A 24,093-nucleotide genomic window follows, 5' to 3' on the forward strand; every position below is an offset into this window, starting at 1 on the left:
GGCATGTAGTAGCTAAGATAGTTTAGTGTCCTTTTTCTTTTGTAGAGAAGCAAAGTGTGTGTTGTAAATGGCTTGTCTAGTTTTGTAGGAAGAACTGTGTTTGGTATTACCCTAAGTGGTGAAACTTAACTATGAGAGAGAGACGTGTTTTTACTCACAAACATTTAAAAATGACTGTCTAATGGCTATGGATCTCTAACGGCTTTCTGACTTGTGCAGTTTTTCCGAGGAACATCAAAAACCAATAAATTACTATTCAACAAATGGGGTGAAGAGAAAAGATGCAAATTACTCTTCAATAGTTTACTTGTGAATTTCATTCTGTTGACACATTTATGGCATTAGAATTAGAGAAGGTGATTTATAACAATGGAGTCTTCTGTCAGTGATGCTTCTACTTAAAAGGAAGAGCATAAGGCTTAAGTAAAATAAAACAGTAATACAATGACAATTTTAAAAAGTATTTTAACATACAGGGCTTTATATGTAGGTTTAAACATTTCCCTTACAAATGATAAACTGGACTGCTTTAGGGAATATACTTCCCAGGAAAGAGATACAGATCTACATACCATGCTATACTGCTCAGGTGAGAACAAGGATTTATATTTCAGTAAATTCTCAGAATGTGACTTAGTATCAGACTCAGGTAGTATGCTTAGGCATGTGCTTTTAAGGCCCACTGAAGCTTTGCTTTTTAAAAAAATATTATGAATGATTGTTGTTAAATTAGGAAAATTAAATACTATTACACAGGCTTTGCTAATTAAGAAGTTTTAAAATATATTACAGGACAAAAAACTGTAAAGGTCCTGTTCCCCCTGCACACCCCATTTAAAAAAAATCAGATTATAGAACCCGATTTTCAGTGAGGCATCAATATGGCCTCAAATTATATGCACATAACTTTATGAATATATGCACCTGCCTAAGCATTTTTCCAGCACTGCCCCTGCAGACATAGGTGATGAAATTTATCATCTGCAAGTACAGATGTTAATGATAAATGTGCATGCTCACAAGTGGAAATCAGGTCCTAAGTGAACATTATTTTGGTGAGAAAATGGTTGATAACACTGGAATGTAGTATAAAGAATTATTGGAACAAGATATCAGCTTACTAAGCAGATCAAAGAATTCAGCTCGATTTGTCTGTACAGTAGTCAATCTTTTCATAACTTTTTTTTGCAACTGTATATACACACATTTCATAGAGGAGATCAAGTAAAACGTAAAAAAACTAGTTACCTACAAAACCTGATGTGCACAGTGCTTATGAAGATTAATTATTAAAATGCACATATGTGAAATATATTTATAGATTTTTATTTTTGAAAGTTTCTATGCTCCTGAAAAGTCTGCAATCGTTTGTTAGCATTAGTTTTTAAACTGTTTTTTTTTTTTTTTTTTTTTTGGGCATTCTCTCACACTCACAATTCTGAGCAGGGCCTTGAATCCTCCAAGCTGCACACTGCGGACAGATCCTTGTGTCTGCACAGAAGCCAAGAGACCCAGGATTGTGAATTGAAGTTCCTCATGTTTTCATCCTTCAATTTTATCTGAGGCACTATGTTTCCTCCAAATCCTCTTCTCCCCATGTCTTGTTTTTAATTACCTAAGCTTGCAGTAAAGTTTTCGTGGCTGCTTGAATGCATTCTTAATACAGTATTGCACTAGCTACCTCTTCCCACAGAAAGTGTGTGTTAATTTATATAATACTCTTCGTCCTCACTGGGCCAATGTTCCTCCCAAACCTTGCTCTTTTAAATGTTTTCATAATCAGCCTAGGGCTCATGTAAGCCCATTAACATTTTTATCCATTTATGAAGGAACATTTTTAAGAGAGCCCATTACAATATAAGAAGGGAAGCCTCCATATTCTTCTTCTTCTTCTTTTTTTTTTACACAATTAAAAAAAGACAAAGAGAAAAAGAAAAGCCAGAAGGTAATGCTTAAAAAGTCATCCCAAACCCCAGAGGAGTTCCTAGATTTTCTCCAAGTCCCAGGTCTGCAGACTCTCCCATGTACAGAAGACTGCTGCCCACCTTTTTCACACATACAAAAACAGAATCAGTTCACTCCCATTCTATAAATATTTTTTCTCCTTATTCAAGATTCTATATATATTGCTCTCCTCATATTTAAATCCATTATAGCCTTGATTCCACCTATCTCACTAATCTTTTTTCTTCTGGCTCTCTTCCCTGCTTGTCTAGCACTGGCCTCCTCTCTGCCTGTTAACACAATCTCACCACTGTTGGTGTAAGAGACTTCTCTGCACCTCCTGACATCTGGAATAGACTTCTTGTATGTTTCTGCCTCGTCAACTCTCCATCTGTTTTCAACTAATGACAGCTAAAAAGAAATGAGAAAATAAGTTCAAGTTTGAGTTTAGTTAAGGATTCTAGTGAGGAACGGTCAACCTTATGGTTTGCAATTGTGTGTTCTACTAGCCTTGCCTATGGTGACCCTTGACAAAACTTCAACACAGTGGTGATCTGTATGGCTAAAATATACATTTTTAGTTAAAATATAATTCTTGATCCCCAAACATATTTATGTCCAAGGCAGAAGCGGTTGTCTACTATTATCATTATTATATATTATTTATCCAGTAATAGTGCCTATGGGCTCTAGTCAGGGCTACTCTGTGTTAGTCGCTGTACAAACATAACAAAAAGATGGTCCCTCCCCCAAAAGAGCTTACAATTTAAGACTAAGTTAAGAGACAACAGGCAATAGAGAATGTCAAAGGGAGCACTAGGAAACAATTAAACAATACTGGTCAGCATGATAAGTGGCAGTCACAGCATCTCTAATCATTGTGTATGGAATTTGTTTAGACAAAAACAGATGGAGTGTAAAAATAAATTGTCAGTGGCAGCAGACTATAAACTTTATTAGCCAACTACAAGTAAGACACTTAAAGAGGTTAGCTAAAACCATGCCCATGCAGAGATTTAAGTCTGACATACATGCCAGGCAGTAACTGGTTTTGGGAGACAGCAGGAAATTAAAATATTTATCAGGATTGTCTGTTAATGGTAAAAGCTCAAGACTAAGACCACTTTGTAGAACTGTGACAACTTCTACAACTCAAGAGTGATAGCTTACTGTTTTCTGTCTAAATAAAGAAAAAGTTACAACCTGGTGTTACTGCACCACTGGATCTCTTAATCTATCTGTAAATATATCTATATCTTCATGGAGGACAGGATAGCTGCCATTTTGTTGGCATTTGTTTATTTGTATGATTCAATAGGTACTTCTTAGCTGACCAGAACAAAATGAAACCTTATATCACCCCTTTTGCAGCAACTGGAAATGGTCTCAAAATCCAAGGGTGTAAAAAATATTTTCTTATATGATGGCTAAGAATCAATCACATAGAGCACTATTAGTTATGGTTCATGCTTCAGCTGAGTTCTGCATCACTGCGGATATCTAGCATGTGTTCAAAATATTAATTAGAATGGCTCCGTGGAGCAAACATATAGCATAGTCTTGAGACTTCTATCACTAAGTGTTGCTGCGTAACAGAAGCTAACAAAAAACCTCAAAACAAGTATATCGGAGATTGAAAGTATTCCAAAGTAAATGCCTTTAAAACATGCTTAGAAAATAGATCTCTACGAGTTTAAATGTTGTGTATCGCATTTATAAAAAATGTTATGAAAGAAAATAAGAATAGCTGATCTATGAATATCAATTGTTAACTATTCACCCTGCTTCCCTATTCAGTACATCCTCTTTTACTAGAAAAAAATGTCTCTCTCAACTGCTGGAGTAGTACTAACAATGAACTTATACGGACGCACCACAATTGTATCTTACAAGATCCAGAGAGCTAAGGATGAGATGAGAAATGCCTTTTGATCTGGGCAAAAACATAATGCAATCTTTTAAGATCTTATTTCTTGTTTTAGTAAATGCAAATATTATGCCTATTAATATTTTGTTCATTGATATTAGGATACTCAGAGTATTTAATAAACTTATTAAAAATTGGAAGTTGTGGCAATCTATGTTCTGAATTGAAATTAGGGTATATATTCACTTTTACTTATTAGATAAACTGTGATTATATACAAGCTCGAAGTCTTGCTCATATCGTTGCAATGTCTGAGGTATGGAGAGGAGGTAAGTTCTCCTCAATATCTTGTGTATGTTCCTTTCAGTGTATCTGCAGGACTTTCACATTTTCACTCGTGGCTCCCAATCATTTTTTGGGAGGTGGTGGTTGTATTTAGTAATTTTATAATTACTGGAAGACATTTCCCACAGAATCTAGAGCCTTATAGTACATTGCAGGAAGGGAGCTCAAGAAGTTATCCTCATAAGGCTATAAGAATTACCTTGACTCCCCAGCTACTTTTGCAGATCCAGTACATTTTAGTGAATTTTACACTAAAATAAGTTAGGCTCCAACCTTGCAAACATGGATGCACATACTTTACTTCATGTGAGAGTACTGATTTGAATAGGACTACTACTCATGTATATAAAGTTAAACTTATACATATGTATAGTGCAGCTTCAGGGTCTACATTTTTACTGGTTAAGATATTTCTCAGAGGATGTACAGAACCTCCATTTCTAGAAATATTGATAAAATAAAAATTCTATGACTCCAAAAAGACTGTATCAGTGCTCCTGTATCCATATTTATTAGAAAACAAGAACCCTCAATAGAGGAAAAGAAAGAAATACTTCAAACGTAAGTAATACTAGAGTTATAAATGAGCAAGATGACATTGTAAAGAGGCTGACTTTCATCCACAGTGAAAAGCCGTCCTTCTAAATGAAATGCTTAAGTTGTTAGCTTTCATAAGCTAGTCATGTATATAAAAAAGGGTAAGAATGTCTGACTAGATTAGACCTCAGCTTTAAGGTGAGTTCCAGATGCCCTAAGAATAATTTGGTGACTAAGGGGAGGAAAAATAAGCTAATAAGTAGAAGGTAGTTGGTTTTAAATGCCTCTTAAAAGGTGTGCCTCCCACCCCCCGGTTATAAAGTACACTAAGTTCTAGAAACAAAGAATATAGACAAATAAAACAGAAGATGTTTTATACAGATCAAGCTGAAAAAAGTTCACTGTACTGAGCATATACTGTTATCCTTTATTGGGTCTGATGCATCTTTAGCCTGCTTTCCCAAATAAAATAAATAGGAATTAAAAACAATAAGCTCTGACATAGCTAGCTAAAATAGATAATTCTAAATTAAAAAAAACAAACCCCTCTCCCCCTCCCCCCAATAATTGTAAGTAACACTATGGGCCCTGACCATCCTTCTACTGAAGTCAACAAGACCTGGCCCTAAAAAATATGTTGCTTTCATCAATACTGCAGTTATTTTCAGATTTTCAGTTTTAGAGGACGTTCATTTGGTGTATAGGCTTCCATATTGTGGCATTTTGGAACGGCTTCTCAAAATTAGCTATTTTTACACTAAAAATGAACAAAAACATTGCAAGACCTACCCAAATTCAGATGTTAAGGAAAATATTTGGTTTCCTAATACAAAATTTGTGTTCTCCAAAGCTAGGGAAGAAACTTGTTTATCCAAGCTTGAAGACAGAATTCCATACAACTTTGTTCACTGAGAAATACACAAGGTTTTAAAGCCTGTTGTGCATTTATTGTAGTTTAAAATCATAGAATCACAGAACTGGAAGGGACCTCAAGAGGTCATCTAGTCCAGTCCCCTTCACTCAAGGCAGGACTTAGTATTATCTAGACCATTCCTGACATGTGTTTGTACAACCTGCTCTTAAAAATCCCCAGTGATGGAAAATGAAACGTAAAGGAAAGTTCGCTCTCTCGTATTTTTCTATTTTTAAAATGAGAATAATAAATAATATAATATGGAGCATAAAACGAGCAAGCATTTCAAAACTGTGGTTGCATAGTACTATGCACTTACAGATTCTCTAATTCTGGCCAATTCATAATGAAACACTCTACTAGCAACTCCTCCAACTATACATCAATTCTAAGGTTACCAATTTTGGTTGGACATATTCCTGAAGGGTTCATCACATGACATTATTGTTAATTAAAGATTAATATTTAATTCCTGGAGACTTCAGGACAATCCTGGAGGGTTAGCAACCCTAAGCTATTCACATAAACCAATGGATATCCTTTAACCTATAAAAGTGTATGCATGATCCTTGTTTTTAATATCTGCACAATATTTTAAAAGTCCGGAACCTAAAGTTAACCTATTAAATCCATAGGAAGTTGTCTGCCCAATTTTAAAAAGCACTGAGCAGTCAACTCCTCCCAAGGACCTCATCTGGTTTCATATAATCATAGAAATGTAGGCCTGCAAGGGACCTCCGTAGGTCATCTAGTCCAGTCCCCTGCACTGGGCCAGGACAATAGCAGCTACTAAGAATTCAGCACTTTGGAAAAACCAGATAGGTGCCTAACTATGGACGTAGGATCCTAACTTTCGACTTTTATGGTTTTAAAGCTATGTTTTAAAGCGCTTCATATGGATGATAATAAATACCTAAATACAGGTGAAATATTACTGAAACAATTCAGTGAATAGGAATATAATATGCTATATCACAATTCAGCTTTATAAAGAATAGTACTCAAAAGTATTCTGCTTCAACTATGTAGTACATGAAAGAGAAAATTCACATTTTACTTCATGACAGAAAGTTTACTGCACTTCTAAATGAATAACAATCTTCAAAAATACACTTCTCATGGTTTATATCACGCGCACATTTTATACTTGAAGGTTAGAACAATTATTGTTTGGGCTGAAAAGACAGTACAAAACAGAGTGCTTAAGATTACTGAAACAAACAAAGAAAGTTACAGCCAAATATATCAGATATTTGAAATCACCTTTCTTGGATCATAATTCAAAGACCATGACAACTAACATTATGGGCAAAAAAGAGATATAAATCCCAAATATGAAACATTCTTGTAAAGCAGGACAACTACCACCAAAAACAAACATAAAAATGGATAGACTTACGTAAATGAATATGTTGAAACAAATATTTTGTGATGTGAGGTACGGTAGAGTTGGAGTGCTACAGTATATTTCCACATATTCAACTCATTTCAAATCATCTACTTTAAAGTTTGAAATCAGCAGATCATTGGCTATTTGCTGCTGTCTGTCATCATATGATCTCTTTGTAGAGATGTTGAGATAAGATACATTCAAATAAGCAAAAAATTAACTGCATGATGAGATATGAATAACCATATCTGCCAATTATGAAGGCAAATTGTAAGTAAAAATGCAAGCATACAACTTAGTATTCATAATAAATACATTTTCAAGCATTTAACATTATCAATATTTTAAAAAGAATTTAAATAATAAATGCAACTATTTTATACAGAACTGTACCATTTATTATACACACAAGTTCATCAGTTCCCTTTGTTTACAAAGGCTGGTTACAGATAATCATATGGAATGTTACAGTACCATCTTGCATAAAATTTTAGTACAATTTTGTACTTGAAAAAAGGGTGCAAAACACCAGCCTAATAAATCTGACTGAATTGAAATACTTTTTTTAAATTACATCATTAACACATACACCACAAGCTATACATAAGCCCACTTTTCAGTCACCACCTCAATATATTGTAGCAAGTACATTAGGTTACAACTGATTCCATCTAGTTAGTTAAATTTATTAAAGGCTTGCACTGCTACTCACTCTGGAACCTTTGAGCTGTAAGCTTGTATGCATGAATTACAAAGCTCTTGTTAGTACAGTTGAAAGGAGATCAACGCTGGTTGCCAAGTACTCGTCACAAGAGATTTCCTCAGAGAAGTCTCAGTTAGGAACAAACATTCTTTTTTGGGATACTTTTTTTCTTTCAAAAATAAAAAAGTTTTATCTTTTCAAGACTCTCCATTCTGTACCTTGGGTGCTGGTGGATGCATGAAGTCCTTAAAGGGAACTAGTGCCTCCTTGAGAGCTGAACAGACTTCCGAGGATGAGCAAGTGATACATTCAACTAAAGTTGGGTACAACGCAATAACTTGTGCCCATGTGTTTGCATCAACTGTAACAGAAAAGTACAAAATGCAATAATGTAATATTGTTCATATTTTTACAGTAGAAAAGCATTTTTAATTAATATGTAAAGAAAAACACTAAAAGCTATGGGACACCAGATTTTTACCTCAATATCTCATTGAACCCCAAATGGTATTTTTTTTTTAATATAAAAAGGAGAGAGCAGCTCAGGACCTCAACCACCCTGTCAAAATTGGTGCTACGAGGTGGAAGATTTGTGAGGTTGAATATTGGGAAGTGGGTGGTTTTCTCCTCTGGAATCTTTGTCTCTTGCACTGAAGTTCATATATCCTCTGAGAATTGGACGGGGCAGGACCTCTGTGCTGTCTGGGACCTACTAAACTCTCTCTTTTGGGTACATGTATAGATCATAGAATATTAGGGTTGGAAGAGACCTCAGGAGGTCATCTAGTCCATTCCCCTGCTCAAAGCAGGACCAACACCAACTAAATCATCCCAGCCAAGGCTTTGTCAAGGCAGGCCTTAACAACCTCCAAGGATAGATCCTCAGAGAAAATGTAAAGTGGCCTTTGGAGTCCTTTAATGTGTGCACTCATCCTGTGCTGTCAGTGAACAGTTTAGTACCATATTCTGGACCTCCTCTGGAAATCCTGAGAGCTGAAGCCAGGAGGTCCTCTTCAAAACTACTGCCTTAGAAATAGACTGAATGGCAGTATCAGCAGTGTCAAGAGAGGCCTGCAGAGATGGTATGGCGAGCAGTTGGCCTTCTACAATAATTGCCTGGAATTGCTCAGTGTGTTCTGCTGGTAGATATTCAATAAAGGAGTTCAGCCTGACATAATTTGTATGGTTGTATTTCACCATTAATGTCTGGTAGTTGGCGATTCTGAATTGTAAAGTAGCTGAAGATTATTTTCTACCAAACACGTTGAAGTGCTCTTCCACCTTGCCGTGTCCTAGAGCTCAGTGTCCAGCCCAAGCCCGAACATCTACACTGTGATTAAACAGCCCCTTAGCCCAACTCCCGTGAACCCAAGTCAGCTGGCCTGGGCCAGCTATGGGTTTTTAATTGCAGTGTGGACATACCCTTAGTGGCCAAGGAGTGAAGAAGGCATCTCCTAATGAGTTATGGTGGTGTTCCCCTCCCCGCGCCTCACAAAATTGTGTGAATTTCTTGTTGCATGGCATCAGGAAGAAGTCTATCCCTAGACAGCAATAGCTGAGAACTACTCGTAGGATAGGATAGCTCAGCTCCCATTTGTAGTCTTCACAGAAATGTCTGTTCAGTGATGCTTCGCAGACCTAACAGAAATGCCACTGAGATGTTGATTTGGTGGGTTATGCACCAGTTACAAATTTCATTGCTTCTGTGCACAAGGATTGGAATTGTGCTCCTCCTCAGCAGTTTACATAATATATGGTAGCTCTGTTGTCCATCATGTCTCTTCTGAGTGACCCTTGATTTTGAGTAAAAAATGACTGCACTTACATTGAACTGCTCTGAGCTCAAATAGATTGATGTGAAGAACAGGACCCTAATGGGTCCACCTGCCTTGTGCCATGAAGTCACCATGGAGGTGAGCTCGCCAGCGTAACAGAGAGGCATCTGTGATGCTGGTCCTTGCGGGGGATGAATGCAAGCATACCTTGCAGGGATTCTTCCACTCACGGAGAGTTGACAGATCAGAGATAGACACCCTCTTGGACAAGCTGTGCTTGAGCCAGGCTTGAAGGCATTGGGAATGAAGTCTGGGATGAGGTCTTACAAACGTACAGGCTGCATATGGCCCACAAACTGCAGACAGGCCCTTGCTGTAGTTTGTGTGTGGGAAATTAATAAATATTTCATTAAAAAGTTTAAATTAAAAAAAAATCAGACCTGGCAAGCTAGCTAATTTGAAGTTAACTGACACTGCAATACTCTGTCTCTAGCACAGGCAGCTGAGGAAAAAACTGGAGTGGCAGCAGGTTTCAGACTGGAGCACAAGGATGTATTAGGTGCAGCGGCAGACACTGCTACCAAACACACACACCACCTGAAGTGTGCTACTAAACACTCGCACACCCGTCGGGACAACTACTTACACCACCTGAAGTGTGCTACTAAACACTCGCACACCCGTCGGGACAACTACTTTAAGAACCACCTATTTATCAGGGATGGGGTAGATACACAAAGATGACTATCCTGCCTCACAAAGAAAGAGCTGACAGACAATGAAGGTATGTTGTGGCTTTGTGCGCAAGTTAACCATCTACTATATAAAGCTAAAGCATTTTCAGGTTAGTAGGTCTCCAGGGTTTAATGTAATGCATACTATGCTTTAGGATCATAAACTGGATAGAAAATCTCAGATACAGTGGATTCCGCTTATTAACAAACCCTTGGTTTCCAGCAAAAGTTTCCATTATCCAGAAGTTGCCAACAAATGGAAGGCAGGTTTGTGGGGCTGTGGCCAAGAAAGAAAGTGCTGGGACATGCGGGTACAATCTTGAGAGCGCATGGAAAGGTACCACGCAGCTCCATGTGTCCCCAGAACCACCATTCCCTGTGGAAAGCCCCAGCATCAGGGATGCAGCTCCCCATCCTGCTGCTAATCTGCCCACAACCTCCCCTCCCAACCCACAGTGCTGGGATTTTGGCAGGAGATACAGGCACCCCAATCTGTTACCTCCTTTGCTGGCAGCAGGTCTCTGGGTGCAGTCGGGTTTGTGGAACTACAGCCAGGGAAGGCACGTCCCAGTGCTTCCTTCCCTTGTGGAAGCTCCACAAACCTGCCTGTGGCTGGGACCTTTCTACCAAAAAAAAATTCTCAGTAGTGTCATGCAGTTGCTACTATTTGAATCCCATTAAGTCAACGTGATGGGACTGGTTCCTGGCAAAACGTTGCTATTAACTGGAAGTTGTTAATATCAGGACTGCTATTAAGTGGAATCTACCATATTTTGCTCTTGTTTTGCACATTATTTCAGTAATGCACTGCAGAAAATTTCTGTATGATTTTATAGACTTCCAGAGTTGGCAAAAAGCAGCAGCTTTTTAACAGTGTCCATTCTATTCTTGTTGAAAGCTTCCTTAGTTTTGTATTTTTCTCTTCTGTTCGTGCTAAAAAAATGTAGAGAAAGTTTTAAGGGAGTTTTCAAGTGGCACTTTAAGGAATGTGATCATGCCTGAAAAAAATGTGAGCCTCCTTGAAAAGTGACAGTTAAAAATGTGCTTCTGATTGGGGTAGGAGAGGAAAATAAAAGCAATTAGCCATCCAAAGTGATAGTTGCAAGAGTCTTTTTGAAGCTTTGCACTAACCAGGCCTCTTGTCAATTTCAGAACCCTTCCAGAATGCAAGAGCAGAGGGCATGAAAGGACAGCACAACACATGTAATATCCACGATAGTACTTCTCATCCAGTTCAACAGCTGGGAGTTTTAAACTATATGCCTTCTTTAGTTTGCTGTCTATTTTGAGCTCCCTGTCCTAAGAAAGTTTTTTCCAACAGCTTGAAGTTTTACTTTTGATTTTGGAATACAATGGTTAATTGACTATGGTGAAGAATGACCTGGATGTAAGTTTTCCAAGAGCAATGGTTAAGACTACTGGTGAACACTGCCCATAGGGACCAAAAATGTTCTAAAAGCAACAGGAGTTCTGCTCGTGTAGCCAACACTCAGAAGTAAAAATATTACACAGACAGTATCTTTAGAAAAAGTAAACTTATCCCTATCACGTTACATAAATGACTATCTTAATCTTAATGGACCGAATAGTGAATGAGAGCTGTAAGACTGAATAGAATATGGTTTGGGTAAACAAGGATCTAGCAAGATTAAGGGACGTAGACTACAATGGGAAATAGCTACAAAGATAGAATGATATTTTTTTTAAAGCTCTTATCATATTTTATAGGAATTATTTACCAAAAAATGTTTTAGATTAAGAAAGGGCATTGGTACAACAGCTGGAAGCTTTCTAGTCTAGTGATACTCTTTTGTAAAGTGCTGTGAGAGCGACTGATGAAAAGCTCTATATAAGAGTTAGATATTATTTTATGTCATCTGCATCTCAGAGATGTAGGCTGATGGACCTATTAAAGAGATGTTTTAAAAATTTCTACTTTCTACTTGAAAGGGCAAATTAAGAATCTTATGGAGGATACTTTTCTTGGAAATAGCGATTTTTGCACAAACATATTACAGCCACAATTTTGTTTAGACTTCTGATTAAAACAACTTACCATTTTCAGGCTGAGTTTTCTTAAGTGAATCTATTAGAGTACTGACAGCTTTTAAAACGAATATGATTTCTGTTACTTGCTGCCTACAAGGGGAAAAAATATAAACTATCATCAACTGTACAATTTCAAAAAATGTTTCCCAGAATATGATTCTTCTGTTGACTTTTATATAGCAAATACAAAACCAAGTTTTGAACAATAAAACCTTTGGGACACAACCCAGTGAAACAAAGGTTATTTAATGCTGTAATTAACATTGATCTTTAGCTGATGCCGTTTCCCCACCTGTGACCAATTTATATTTAATTTAATTTTTAGAAATCATGTCAATATATAGGCCTCAATCATGCAAACACTAATATATGTGCTTAACTTCAAGCATATAAATAGTCCCACAAAAGTAATTTATTCAATCATGTACTCAATGGATAAAATTTGCAAAAGCTTTTGAATGGGACTGAGATGCCTAAGTTATTTAAGTGTTTGGGTAAAGAAGGCTCTAGCAAGATTAAAGGATGTAGACTACAATGGGAGATAGCTACAAGGATACAGTGAAATTTTCTTTAAGCTCTTATCATATTTTATAGGAATTATTTACCAAAAATGTTTCAGATTAAGAAAGGGCATTGGTACCTTTAAAAATTTTACAATATATTTATGTTCAGCTTTCTATTTCAACAATTATGGTATGAATAATGCTTCAGAATACTGCTACTTTGCTATTATTTTATTTTTAGGAACTTGATTATTTTCTCATCAACCTATCAATACCTCTACTAGAAATAAAGGAAGAGATGGTTACAGAAACTTGTATTTCATTGTCTCTGAAAATTGTACTACTATATGTTGCACTCCTGAACTCTGGGTAATAGTCCTGAGGATAACCGCTTCTTAAGGTCCTTCCAATCAAAAGCTTCCCAAATTTGGCATTGACATTTGATCTGAAACTCCCTGCCCTTACACATTCTTCCATAAGAAATGGTAACTCACCCTGTGCAGTAACTGCAGTTCTTCGAGATGTGTCCCTCTGTGTCCACACTCTAGGAGCATTTGTGCCCCTTGTACTTCCATGGGAGATTTTTCATAGCAGTGTCTGTTCGGCCTGAGCATGCGTGTTACTCCACCTTGTGCTCCATGGTGTTGTTATATAGCATTGCACAGACTAACCATCGTCAGTTCCTTCTCTACCATGAAGCCCCATGACAGGTAACTGCAGCAGAGCAGAAGGAGGGTGGGTAGTGGAGCACCATCGGGTCATACATCTTGAAGAACTGCAGTTACTGCACGGGATGAGTAACCATTTCTTCTTCCTTGAGTAGTGTCCCTATTGGTTCTCCACTCTAGGTGACTACAGAGAAGTTCCCTTTTAAGGAAGAGGCGGCTTTGGAGTCTAATTCAGTGTGTAAGAAAGTACTGCTGAGCCAAACACAGTATCAGAAGCAGAGTGGTGAATTATAGCATAGCATTCAGCAAATGTATGCATAGAAGCTCGTGTTGAGGTTTTAAATATTTCAATGACAGGAACATTCTTAAGAAAGGCTGGAGGTGGAAACAGATTTCAGAGTGAGTTTGTATGTCAGTGGGTGCTTCAAGATTATGAGATCGGTAGAACCAAACTGAGGTTCTGAACTGTAGACGGGCATTTAACTGGCAGAAAAAGGTTACACAGGCCTTTGAGGAACTGCATTGTCGTTGGGTGGGCTGATATAGCGTAACCTTCTATTGGAGGCTGGCTGCCAGATGAATGCTAATGGAACTCGGTGATCACCCCGAGGTCTGTAGTTCTAGAATGTAGTCCAGTACGTCTGGCAGCAATGCAGTTGTTGGTGCAATGTGTTTGAGATTGTACCAATGGGCAAATCTTGTCCATTTTTGTAAGTGCAGGGTGTAGACTGTTTTCTGCTGTGCAGTAGCCCCCTTTTTACTTGCTGTGAACAGGCATTTTCTATGCCCATGAATCACCGACCAGCCATGCTTTGAGGTGAAGGATTCTAAGACTGGGGTGAAGGATCTCTCCACTCTTCTATGAGAGGAGAGGAGGAGCGGCATGAAGAGTAATTGGGCAGAACACTGTCATCTGTGTCAGATAAGGACACCATGTTTGTCAACTCTGGCCTTGTCCCTTTTTGAGTAGGACTCTGGATATTGGAGGAGTTGGGGGGAACGTATACAGAAGACCCAGCGACCACTGGAAGCGAAAGGCATTCCCCAGGGATCAATGATGCTGACTAGTTCTGGAGCAAAACTGGGTGCATTTCCTGTTTATTGCTGGGGTGAAAAAGTCTACCTGAGTACCCATTGGTAGAATATGTGGTGAAGTATGGTTTAATCTATCTCCCACTCATGGTCTTGAGAGAAGTGCCTGTTGAGTCTGTCTGCGGTCACATGCTGAACTCCTGGAAGGTATTTTGTGATAAAAATCTGATTGCATATACTCCAATTCCAAAGCTTTATAGCCTCAGCACAAGGGAGGGGGATCTTACTCTTCCTTGCTGGTTTATATAAAACATTTATGACATGTTGTCAGTCATGACCTTTATGTTTTTGCCTCTAATTAGTGGCAGGAAACTGGAGACATGCGCATCTGCCTGATCTTGATACCAGATAAACCCCTTTTTGAAGGCCCCAGACTCCATCTTGTATCCCCGGCCTCCATTTTGAATAAGCAAGAGTCTCTCCACTATTAGATGAAAGCTGTAGGTTATGTAGTACTGAAATTGACAGGGAAAACAGTGGTGGATAAAGTTGACCATGAGGTTGGACACCTTCTGGGTACATTAGAGACAATGTTGCAAAGTGGCATGGACAACCTGCAACAAGGCAGTTGTTGATCATAAGACTAGGTATATTAGAAACTGTGTTACAAAATGGCAAGTAATGAGGTAATTTTGATCATGAAACCAGATATGTTAAAAATAAATGTTATAAGTGGTATGTGCTCTGGAGAGTTCTGACAAAAAGTTATTAGCAAAAGCAAGCAAAAGAACATGTCAATCAAGCCTGTCAGAAAAGGATATAAGAAGAAGTACAGAGGACATCAGTGTTCTGTTCGTTTGCTTTGCCTGTTTGGTACTATCTATTCAGTCCAGTAGAGGGAAAAGACCAGGAGCAGTTCACTAAAGAGGGAAAAGACCAGGAGCAGGACAGCAGAAGAAGATCAGAGAGGAATAATCTGAAGACTTATCATGAACAGTCAGCGGCCTGTGAATGACTGATCACCATAAGCAGAGTGCAGTCACTTAGCATCATGTCAAACTGTGTGGTAATATAGTTCTGGGGGGCGCTTCAGCCTGTTGTGTTGGGGATTTGTATTATTGTGTTAAGGATTTGTGTTTGCACCAATAAAAGTGTGATTTATTTTGAAAAGATACTACCTGCGTCAAACATTTATTAGAAGTCTGTATCCATGTCCTCCAGGAATTGCTTTAGCCACCCTGGAGATTCATACCTGATGGTTAATAGGTGGGTTGTTTTGAGGGAGCTTTTGGTAAACCCTGGAGGGGTCACGAGGTGAGCTACTGGGAGCATACCTAAATTCTGTTTCCAGGGTAACACTGAGTTCCAGGAGGAAGATATGCAGAGAAGTTTCTTGGGGCGTTCACCTACCCTGAACTGTTGGGTGTCTAGATGCGCATGCCATCCCAACAGAGAAGCATCTGTCATTATGACAGTCCTTAGGGGGAGTACAGATGAAGGGGACTCCCGCACACAAGTTGTGAGGATCTTTCCACCAACTTTACAGAACTGGGTATGGAAAGCAACATGTTGAGACTGACTGCTAAGCGAATAAACCATCCTGAGCTACCCTTAAATACATCGCATAAGCAGTCATGTGTGATCTATAGGGCCCTACCAAATTCATGCCCATGAAAAAAGCATCACAGACTGTGAAATTTGGCCTTTGTGTGTGCTTTTACCCTATACTGGACAGATTTCATGGGGGGGAGACCAGCATTTTGCAAATTGGGGGTCTTGACCCAAAAGGGAGTTGCAAGGGGGGGTCCAACAAGGTTATTTTAGGGGGATCGTGGTATTGCCACCCTTTCTTCTGTGCTGCATTCACAGCTGGGGGGGCTGGAGAGCGGCGGCTGTTAGCCGGGCGCCCAGCTCTAAAGGCAGCACCCCCGCCAGCAGCAGCACAAAAGTAAGGGTGGCAATACCATACCAGGCCATTCTTACTTCTGCGCTGCTGCCTTCAGAGCTCGGTGGCTGGAGAGTGGCAGCTGCTGACTGAGAGCCCAGCTCTTCAGGCAGAAGCAAGGGTGGCAATACCATACCATGCCATCATTACTTCTGCGCTGCTGCTGACAGCGGTTCTGACTTCAGAGCTGGGATACTGGCCAGCAGCCGCCACTTTCCAGCTGCCCAGCTCCGAAGGCAACACTGCCACTAGCAGCTGCACAGAAGTAAGGGTAGCAGTACCGCAACCCTCGCTACAATAACACTGCAACTCCCCCCGAACTCCCCAACTCCTTTTTGGGTCAGGACCCCTACAATTACAACACAGTGACATTTCAGACTTAAATAGCTGAAGTCATGAAATTTACAATTTTTAAAATCCTATGACTGTGAAAGTCACCAACATGGACTGTGAATTTGGTAGGGGCTTAGTGATCAATAATGAAAGTGCCAGCCACTGTATTCCCCAGGAGCCAGAGACAGTGCCTGACCAGGGTCTAAGGGCTGATTGGAATCTTACTGATTAAGTTTGCAGGGGACATAAACCTGTGCATTGGGAGGAGGCTCTTTTGCACAGGGGTCAACGTGGACTTCAGATTGCTCAATTGCAGGCTCAGCTTCAGGAAGAGTTCTATGGCTTCGTACATTGTCTGAGAAGTCACCTCCCAGGAGTGTCCTTTCCAAAGCCAATCATCTAGGTAAGGCAACACCAAAATTGCAATCCTGCAGAGATGAGCCACTATTACTGACATGATCTTTGAAAATACCCGTGGGGCATATGATAGGCCAAAATGGAGTACCCTGTACTGAAAATCATAGAAGTGTAGGACTGGAAGGGACCTCAATAGGTTATCTATTCTAGTTGCTTACGCTCAAGGTAGGACTATGTAAAACTAGACCATTCCTAACAGGTGTTTGCCTAATCTGTTCTTAAACCTTCAATGATGGAGATTCCACAACCTCCCCCGGCAATTTGTTCCGCTGCTTAACTACCCTGACACAAATTTTCCTAATGTCCAACCGAAACCGCCCTTGCTGCAATTTAAGCCCATTGCTTCTGGTCGTATCCTAAGGTTAAGGAGAAATTTTTTCCTCCCTTCTCCCTGTAACAATCTTTTATGTACTTGAAAACTATTATGTCCCCCCCTCAGTCTTTTCTTTTCCACTAAACAAAACCAATTTTTTCAATCTTTCCTCATAGGTCATGTTTTCTAGACCTTTAATAATTTTTGTTGCTCTCTTCTGGACTTTCTCAACTTTGTTCACTTCTTTCCTGAAATGCAGCTCTCAGAACTAGACACAATACTCCAGTTGCGACCTTATCAGTGAGGAATAGAGTGAAAACTATTTTTCGTCTTACTTACACCCCAGAATGAAGTTTGCTTTTTTGCAACAGTGTTACACTGTTGAGTCATATTTAGCTTGTGATCCACTATAACCCCCAGGGTCCTTTTCTGCAGTACTCCTTCCTACGCAGTCATTTCCCATTTTGTGTGCGTGCAATTGATTTGTACTGGCCGACTGTAAAGCAAAGGAATCATTTGTGGGATGGGTAGATTTCAATGTGGAAATACGCATCCTGAAGGTCGAAGGCTGAGAACTAATCTCCTTGATCCAGTGATGGGATTATTGTTGCAAGTGTCACCATTCTGAATTTTTGTGCCTTGACAAAGTTATTGAGTACTCTTAAATCTAGGCTGAATCTTCAACTACCACTCTATCTGGAATAAAATCCCTTCCCCTCTGCTGTGTAGGAACTGGTTCTATAGCACCCAGGTGTAGAAGGGGGTCTATTTCCTGCAGTAGCAGCTTCTCATGGGAAGGGGGGATGACAGAGAGAAGAGGAAATTATCCCCAAAACCCACTTGTCCATAGTGATGGACTCCCAAGCCCACTGGAAGTGGTAAAAGCGGTTCCCAAAAGGAGGAAGGCTGGTGAAGTCTTGCACCTAGAGTGGAGCACCCATACGGACACTACTTGAAGAAGAACACAGATTTTTTTGGGTCAAATTATATTCTTAATTATAAATAAATTTTTTTCTACCATAATATATTGGCATGTTTGGTTTTTTTGTTTAGTTTTTAAACAGTACATACCGTGGAAGAGGACACTTGCCACTTAATCTTTCATCTTCTATGTAGCGATACAGTACATCCTGTGATCTTTTCAAGAGTACAGACAGTGCCATTCTAGAGATGTATCCTTCCTGAGGAGTTGTGACTTTATTACTGAATGAAAACTGAAGCAGCGTTTCAAAGCACATTTTAGAAAATTCTTCTCTCATTCGAATATCTATTTCTGCTTCTGTCAAAGTAAAATAATCTTTCATAGTGCAACAAGCTTGGTAAACATACCGTATTTTTTAATTTCAATAGCTGCCTTAATCATACTTACAGTATTTAAAATATTTACAAATACTGTAAAGCACACATTTTGAAAAAAGATAGTAGTACAGCCATTTTTAAATAGCACATAAAATTCAGAAACAGCTGCATATTTTCAATTAGTGTTTAACTTAGCTATTAAGCTTTAATCTAAAAGCAATGTCTAGTCAGTTACACCCCTTAGTTTTATCAAGGTCACTTAATTTCAAAGAACAAGATTTTTTTTTTTTTTTATGGATTGCAATTGCCTGAAATTATTACCAGAACCTATTTTAACTTGCATGCTGGAGACCAAAGTGAGTGGGAAGTGGAGGAAGATAGTTTAAACAAACAAACAAACAAAAGGACTTAAAGCCTAGGTAACTACAAAGACAAGAGTGCATTCTTAAAAAAAGATATTTGCCCCAAAATGCAGAAATATTACCAGAAAGTTGCAAACAAAATACTATGCATTCTTCATAGCATGAAAGTTATCCCATAGATTTAAAAATTACAGTATTTGAGATCACCTCTGTGGGCTGGAAACTTATTCATGATATTGGTGAATAAGTAATACATGCAGTTTAAAATCTTTGGTAAAATCAGTATTGTAATAGGCACATTTTAATTTGCCTTCCACAGGATTTTTACACTGTTTTTATATCTTTTGTTTATAATTCAGGTAACATACCCGTAAATGAGGATGACTGAGAATGTATTGAACCTTTATTAAGCATAGTCATTATCTGACCAACAAATTCCTTGGGAATAAAATTAGCATATGGCAGTATCTCTGTGCTGATGAGTTGCACCACCTAAAACAAATGAAATACATTTAAATTTGTTTTCTAGGAAAAATTCAGTGATTAAAATTATAACTAACACTTAGAAGACATATATAAACTTAAAGAAATGGAACAAGATACAGAAAGTTATAGTCTGGATGCATTCATTAAATGTAACAAAGCAATGTTCAAATAAAGCATGAATAATGGTCATGCTCAGTGAAACTTGAGAAGCAACATCTTTTATATTTACTATGCTTACTGTTGTAAAATTGATAATACAGGATGGCTAAACTTTTCAAAAATAGGATCTTAAAATTAGGCTTCTAAATTCATATTTTAGGCATCTGCCTGATCTTATGAAGGGCAGATAACTCAATAGATCCCACTGAATTTTGAAAATCATTGCTGAAATGTTTACTTCAAACTGAATTTAGAGTTAGGTGCCATGCCCATCAGTAGATCTGTTTTACTGCACACTAGATCTAGGTCAGTGGCTCTCAACCTTTCCAGACTACTGCACCCCTTTTCAGGAGTCTGATTGGTCTTGCATACCCCCAAGTTTCACCTCACTTAAAAACTACTTGCTTACAAAATCTGACATAAAAATATATTAGTATTATAGCATATTATTACTGAAAAATTGCTTACTTTCTCATTTTTATCATATAATTGTAAAATAAATCAATTAGAATGTAAGTATTTCACTTGTATTTCAGTGTATAGTATATAGAGCAGTATAAACCAGTCATTGTCTGTATGAAATTTTAGTTTGTACTGACTTTGCTTGTGCTTTTTATGTAGCCTGTTATAAAACTAAGCAAATATCTAAATGAGTTGATGTATCCTCTGGAAGACTTCTGTGTAGTTTGAGAACCACTGATCTAGGCCACTACAGGGGACCCCGCTTCCATTATTAATCCTGAGCTCTGCATATCCCGGCTGCAGTCCTTGGGAGATAACTGAAGCTAAAGCACTTAATTATCACTGCCCTTCAATTTAGAACTCTTAACTCTGCCCTGGTGTGAAAAGTGACCAATCTCTCTTCATTCAAATGTCTCTTCCTTTTTCAAGGCTTTTCCAGCGTTAACCCAACCAAGTACTATAACACACCTATTTAAACTGCAGTGCTGTCTGATAACCTGCCTGAGGTCAAGGGCACTATGAGTCTGAGTTGCTTCATCTGTCCATTCAGATTTAAAGTGTCTGGAGCAAGGACCATATTTTCCTGTTCTTTCTTTCTTTGTTTTTTTCTAGAGGTGAACACAGTCACTGCTTAAATCATCATGATTACTGAATGAGTATAATCTCTTGGCTAATCAAGTGTTGCTTCACTCTTAAGAAAGTGCAACATGAGGCATTCACTTTAGGCCAGGTTGTGAACATGTTACTCTCAAATGGTAAGCAATTACTTGTGTGAGTAACAGTTCACAAATGGGAGTAAGGGATTCACAGTGTGGTCCTCTATGAGTGTTTGATAAGGACTATTTATGAATACAGAAATAATTCTATTTAACAATTATGGGACAGATTGTGCCATTAAAGTATGACCATGAGTATGGGACTGGATGGAGCTGCACCTTCTCAGAGAAACCTAACGAGACTTTTTAATTCAGGACAGCAGGAGGCTTCAGTGAACTCTGGAGAATTGCAACGATTATGCCATCCCTTAGGAGGCTGCCACATGCATTACCTCTGTGCAGAGCCAGATAATGTGTGGGAGGCAGAGATGTACCACTTCCTCCCCACTCCTTGGGGTTGTCTTGCACCCCAGTTGATACCAACAAAGAACTCCTTGTGCATGACTTCCCACCACTATGCACACCCCAAAAGACAGCCACAGTCTGGACCCATGGTTTTGTTACCTTTTTTTTTTTACTGATCAAAAAAGTTGCAGCCAAGTCAGTAAAATTCAATAACAACCACAGTTTTATCCAGATGTTAATTTATGACAGTTACCTACGAGTCTGAACATTCCTAGTTAGTTTATATACAAACTAATACAAAAACACTCTAGTTTCCTCACCTCAACATCAATACTCTCGTTTCTCTGAAACTCTTGAATAGAAAGATTATCTGGAGGTATACTAAAAAGAAACATGAAAATATTATGTTATACTTTTAAAGTGAGTAGAATCTTCTGGAAATTGTAAAGATAAAGAGACAGAAGCATGCACGGTATGAAAACAACAAATATTGATATACATAAAGCCAGTACTGTATATACCAGAGACTAATTAATATTTTAGAATACAAACCTTACAGCATAAGAATAAATAAAACAAGCTAAAAAGGACGGAGGAAAAAAACATTGTATTAAAAAATGTAAGAAACCATAATAAAGTGTTACAAAACCAGTTGATTATTGACTTTAAATAGTAATCATTTGTCATTGACAGTATGATTTTGATATGTACTTTGTTTCATTAGCTATTGCATGTGTTTGTAATCATCTGTATTAGTGTTTTTTAAAACAGCATTTCAATTAAAAAAATCAGAAATTTGCAAAGATAAAGATTGTAGTACAGGAGTAATTTATCAGTGTACCAACAGGTTCCTTTCTGTTCATGTCATAATAGCAACCATGAAAAGGTAGAGGACCACTGTAAACCCTTTACAAAGATTCCACAGACACACCGCAGTGGATCAAACATTTTACCATTGTTGCTTATCCCCTCTGGACACAAGGTTATGGTATTTTTGTCATTTTTATTTTTAAAGTTACCTTAAAAAGCACTTCATTTGAATTTTACATGATTTTCCACATGTCTACCAGATTTTTGTAATTGGTACAATATTCTCCCCTCTTTTTAAAAAAAAACAAAAACACACAATTTGAACTACCAAAATGTTCGTTTTCTCTCTTTCCTGTTTAACAAGAGTGCATCCATCACTGAATTCTACTCCATAAAAATATTTGGGCTTGTTCCATATTTTAAATCATAATGCTGACATGAAACTGAAGTATTGTGAGTGTTTCACAAACAATTAATTCTGAATTATTTCATGTTTTCTCCTCTGCGATGTCATATCACTTTTGTAATGCATGTGCCCTTCATTTATGAGGCTGAGAGCTTCTCTAAGTTTCAAAACAGTTGGCACAGTCTTTTTGTCCTGTCAGTAGACAGCACCCAATCCTCATATTTGAGTTTACATTTTTTATGTAATTTATTATCCAGGGACTCCTATAGTTAAGTTTGCCTAATGCTGTGCATTGTAAGACACTGGTTTTAGTTGCTTATAACTTTGCCAAGCTTTAACCATTCAGTAAAAACGATTCTGCAATTTCTGAGGACGAAGTTAGGGGAAAATATGTTTTTTTGCCAGTGTTAAAAAAATTCTTACGATCATTTCACTGAGAAATTCTAGGACCTTCATGCTTTAAAAGCAGAGACTTGAAGGTTGGCACAGGGGTCCTTTTGGGGTCAGGGTCATGTACTTTGCTTCTCCTGTGAAAATTCACCCAAATATGGCCAATTTATAACCCTATGCAAACGGAAGCCTCTCAGAATTTGGCAGCTAGATTCTCCAAACATTCTGTCTGCACTGAACATGTTCCAGTCCCACATATCTCCTTTATGCCAACCACATTGTTCATACTCAATTCCAAGGCTTCAGGACTTTCCCTGCAATTGCTCATCCTGTCTGCTGGGGGCCACTGTGATTCCTGACACTAAAACTGAAAGGAAGGAGACTCTCTCTCTCCTTTGTTTTCAGTGCTTCCCATGCTAGCAGCCAAGCAGCATGGAGGAGGAGAAGAAAGACACCTTAACTTGAATGCAGCGGGATGAGGAGCAGAACAGACAAGTGTAGGCTGGAGGTTGATAAAAGTAGAGAAAGCGGGGCCAGGTCCAAAAGGGGATAGGCTTCCGGGAGGAAAACAACAGAAGGGTCTGTAACCACTATACTCCCGTCCAGAAGGCCCAAGTCCTAACATTCATTTGCTGACTAGAAAATTCTTGCAGAAACCACTGCAAACTGTGTACCCTATCCCCAGCTTGGGACTGGTCTAAATGGAGGATAAAAGCCTACTACTGCTACCAGTTACTCCATTAGCTCAAGCAGTAAAGATCTGTGCTATGGATATAAAGGTTCACAATGACGCAAATAGAAATTCTCTTTTCCTAGCTTGTTTTTAAAAACAATTTAGACCAAAGATCCCCAAATTGTGGGGCACCTCCCCCCCCAGAGGGGTGCGGATGAATGTTTGGGAGGGCACAGGGGGCCTTGGCCAGCCACCATGGGAAGTGGGGAGGTCCTGCTCTGCCCCCGGCTCCGCTCCCAGCCCCAGACTTGCTCCCAATTGTGGCCCTGCTATGGCTTCCATTCCTAGCCCCACCCCCAACTGGGGCCCCAGTTTTGGCCCCTTTACCCCATCTGCTCCTGGTCCTGGCTGCCATGGGGGGCATGACCATGAAAAGTTAGGGGACCACTGATCTAGATACTACAAACAATATCTCTCTGCCTCACAGGAATATCGTGAAGCTAAATTAAATAATGTT

The 24,093-nt window shown here is 38.7% G+C and overlaps 1 protein-coding gene across 9 annotated transcripts in view; it reads right to left on the reverse strand.

Moving 5' to 3' along the window:
• Window positions 1-323: 323 nt before the first annotated feature.
• Window positions 324-24,093, reverse strand: part of MON2 (MON2 homolog, regulator of endosome-to-Golgi trafficking) — a 157,514-nt gene continuing 133,744 nt past the window's right edge. For 7 of the 9 annotated variants that reach the window (XM_073327923.1, XM_073327918.1, XM_073327920.1 and 4 more), the window contains 5 exons: window positions 21,618-21,678; window positions 19,498-19,621; window positions 18,540-18,747; window positions 12,265-12,347; window positions 7,157-8,060 (listed from right to left, as the gene is read on the reverse strand). In XM_073327923.1, the coding sequence (XP_073184024.1) occupies window positions 7,897-8,060; window positions 12,265-12,347; window positions 18,540-18,747; window positions 19,498-19,621; window positions 21,618-21,678 (640 nt within the window). In that variant the 3' untranslated portion in view covers window positions 7,157-7,896. Of the gene's footprint in view, window positions 398-1,434; window positions 2,356-7,156; window positions 8,061-12,264; window positions 12,348-13,254; window positions 13,475-18,539; window positions 18,748-19,497; window positions 19,622-21,617; window positions 21,679-24,093 lie in introns of those variants that run through there. The other 2 variants (XM_073327927.1, XM_073327922.1) reach the window with 2 other exon arrangements.

The sequence above is a fragment of the Lepidochelys kempii genome, chromosome 1 (genome assembly GCF_965140265.1).
Source record: "Lepidochelys kempii isolate rLepKem1 chromosome 1, rLepKem1.hap2, whole genome shotgun sequence".
NCBI classification, from domain to species: Eukaryota; Metazoa; Chordata; order Testudines; family Cheloniidae; genus Lepidochelys; species Lepidochelys kempii.